Here is a 3,539-nt window from a genome sequence, read left to right on the forward strand (position 1 = left end):
CACACACACACACACACACACACACACACACACACACACAAACACTCACATACCCTCACACCCTCACACCCCCACCCTTTCTGTCATAGCTCATTGTTGCTTGCTTGTCTGTGGCAATGGTCGTGTTGTGCTGGGGTGGCAGCTTTAAGTTTTGATAAGGAAGGGCGGGGGGTAAATCTGTGACTGCTCCCCACGGCGAGGTCTTAGCAATGCAAGTAGGCAGCAGAAGACAACCAACCTGTCGTTCGGATCGGCCTCTGGGGGAGGCAGACAGAGAGATAGTGGAGCAGCTGCATCACTCTCAGCTCGGACATCTCCAATCAGAAAGAAGAGACAGACCTTGGGTTTAGTGGCTTAGCTTGGCAGGCAAACCGAGAGAGAGAGAGAGAGAGAGAGAGAGAGAGAGAGAGAGAGAGAGAGAGAGAGAGAGAGAGAGAGGCAGGCCAGAGCAAAGCAGACAGCCACCCAGTCCCAAGGATTAGTCTGTGGGGTTGGCAGAGCCTGGCCACAACTAAGAGAGAACGGTAGCAGAAAGACAGACGGCAAAAAGGACCTGGTGCATGGTGTCTTCTTTGGGCCAGGTTAGCAGCAGAGAGGTGGGCAGACAGACAGAGGGGGGACCCGGTTACTCTGTGGCTGTGTGGCTGGTCTGGAGTGGCTCACCCATATGGTGCTCCGCTCTGTTCCTGCTCCCTGTCTAAATCCATATGCTGCTGGTGAAAAGGTGCCCCCCTCCCCTCCTACCTTGCTTCAAGAGCATGCTGACTCTCAGCCTCCCCCCACTCCCCCAACTCACAAGGGAGGTGTTGGGAGGTAAAGCCCTGAAGGCTTGTACCCCCCCCCCCCCCACCTCTTAACCCCTCAGAGCTGCTTAGCCCATTGTCACTACAATCTGCCACCATCGCCTTGGTGTTGTATCTCTCCTCTCCCTCTCTCTTTCTTTCTCTCTTTTCCGCTCTTCATCTTTTCATCTCCCTTTGGAACCCGATAATCAATGAACTTATTAACTGCTAATTATTCAAGCAGAGGATCAAGGATCCCTCCCCATCCTCTGCAAAAAAGGGGACCTTTCCACACTGTTCTGCCAAATGAAGTGGTTTAGGTTGCCCATTCATTTGGATTAAGTGCATTTAGGCTGCAGTGTTTGGGATGTGAAGACTGTCAGATTGCTATCAGTAGCATTTAACATTAATCCTCATTGTGTTCAGCCAGTTGATAGCACCCACTTAGTGCAAGCCCAAGAGATTTTATATTGAAATGTGCAGTTATTGTTTGTTTTCCCTGTGATGTGTGTTTCTCTAAAAGGTGTGTGTGTGTGTGTGTGTGTCTTTCTCTGTTCTGGTTTCTCAGGAGGTCCTTCAGACGATACCAAAGTTCTGCTTTCCCTTTGACGTGGCAAGGTACGATTCCTCTTCCTCTCTGCTTCCCATTTTTCAACCTCTTTCCCATAAAACACACACACACACACACACACACACACACACACACACACACATATATGTACACCTATCTTTCCTCTCACCTACTGAGACACATATGTATTTGAAAAAAGGAAATGAGATGATGTGTGTTTTGTGCATCACACAGTCGTGTTATGGTAAAATTACCATAATTTCTAAGTACAGCCATATAATTTACTAACCATAAATTAAGTGTAATGATGAGTGCATCGGTTGGTGTGATTGCAAGTAGCATCTCTGGTCTTAAACCCCAACTAATCCGACATTTCTCTGAATACAATCTGCCCTGACTGTGCCAGCAAACAACACAGCTGTTGGGTAAAATATCTACCAAAGAATGGTGTGATGGTGAGGACACACGATAATGATGATGATAATGATAACAACAAGTTCCATTAAGGATGATGCCGATGAGGTCATCAGTGACCTGCCTACTTGATGTGTTGTGCACAGTAGCATGTTTAGAAGTGTGTGCGTGTGTGTGTAAAAGAGTCCTGCGTCTAGGGAATTGTGTTTTCTTCTATATAACATAGGTCCGATCAGACCAGCAGCACTCCGAAATGAACTGGCCTTTTTTATTTTGAGGATGGAAAATGACATGTAAAATTCCAATTGTGAAGGGGGGGGGGGGGGGGGGGGGGGGGGGGGGGGGGTTACAGTCTTTTTACTGAAGCTGAGCTGCTGCCATCTAGTGGTGTAGGGATGTACAGAGCTGCTCTGTAATTTACCTTGAGGTTGAAAAGCTTTTTGCAATTTTTCAAGCAGTCACACTAGAAATATGCGACTTCAGATTTGGACCGTGACTGCAGCTCATGGTGAAATGTCGTCTGAGAATGAGTTTGTTTCCGATCCAGGCAGACTAAATTGTGTTTTGCTATTTTGTATTTTACATGTTTATGAATTCATAGATCTACTGCACCCTATTGTATTCAGTTGATTGTTAAATCGTTAAGAAGTTTTGGCCATTTATGAGTGTGTGTGTCCCATGTGTGTGCCCCAGGGTTTCCCAGAATCAGGTGGGGCAGAATTTCACCTTTGTGCTGACGGACATTGACGGCAAACAGAGGTTTGGTTTCTGTCGACTCACTCAAGGCTGCCGGGTCTGCATCTGTCTGCTTAGGTAACACACGTTCACAAAGCCGCACATACACATTCACATGCTCCCTAAATCTTTTTTGTATGCTCTTAATACACCAAGGAACATATATTTCTTTTGTATGTTTTTATTCAAAATCATGTTGTCTTAATGAAATGAGTCTTACTGCCGTCTTTAACACTGGGTATCATACACTTTTTTAAATTTTGTATAAACATTATTTATCTTCCATTAATTAACAAAAGAGAGACAACTGGGTGTGCTAAACGTTATAATGCACTTCACAAATCTAAACATAAAAGTCAGCCTTTCACGTTTTACTTTATGAATCCATAACAAGAAAATGTTTGGAAACAGTCTTACTCAAACACTAGTGTCTTTATAATCTCGTTCAGATAATCGGGACTTGGACTGTTTTGCCCTTTTTCTAATTATCTATGTATCAGTCTCAGAGCTGTTTTTTATATCTGCATTTATTTCTCAAGTGTGTTGAAAATTAATTTACCAGATCTTAGAAGTGATATTTTAGACACGATTTCCATTCATTCTCACACTGAGCTGCACTATGCCAGAATAACACATTTATATTGTCATCTGCCCACACATACATGTAGAGATTAGTAGTTTTTGATATTTCATAGGTGGATTTATCTAATCACAGCCTACTTAAATGAGGATACCAAACCCAAGAAAATTTCCTTTTCTTTGCATAATTACGCTTTTTTTTTTTTTTTTACAGATGTAATTACCTAACCATTACAAAGAAGGAGCACTCCAGTGTTAATCTCAGTGGACAGGCATATGCACTTAATATGCTAACTTAATAAACTGAAGAACCATTAGAAATACAAATCAATAAATAAAATTAACAAACGGTAAATGAAGCACAAAACCTTTTCTTTTTCTCTGTTGGTGTAAAGCAGCATTTGTCTGTCTGTGTGCATGCGTGTGTGAGTGTGGTGGTGGTGGTGGGGGGGGGGGGG

The 3,539-nt window shown here is 43.6% G+C and overlaps 1 protein-coding gene across 6 annotated transcripts in view; it reads left to right on the forward strand.

Moving 5' to 3' along the window:
- The window catches only part of dennd1b (DENN/MADD domain containing 1B), a 108,411-nt gene that overhangs the window by 42,533 nt on the left and 62,339 nt on the right, over positions 1 to 3,539 (forward strand). For all 6 annotated transcript variants that reach the window (XM_034881200.1, XM_034881196.1, XM_034881195.1 and 3 more), the window contains 2 exons: positions 1,351 to 1,400; positions 2,461 to 2,580. In XM_034881200.1, coding sequence (XP_034737091.1) covers positions 1,351 to 1,400; positions 2,461 to 2,580 — 170 coding nt within the window. The remainder of the gene's footprint in view (positions 1 to 1,350; positions 1,401 to 2,460; positions 2,581 to 3,539) is intronic.

The sequence above is a fragment of the Etheostoma cragini genome, chromosome 9 (genome assembly GCF_013103735.1).
Source record: "Etheostoma cragini isolate CJK2018 chromosome 9, CSU_Ecrag_1.0, whole genome shotgun sequence".
In the NCBI taxonomy this organism is placed as follows: domain Eukaryota; kingdom Metazoa; phylum Chordata; class Actinopteri; order Perciformes; family Percidae; genus Etheostoma; species Etheostoma cragini.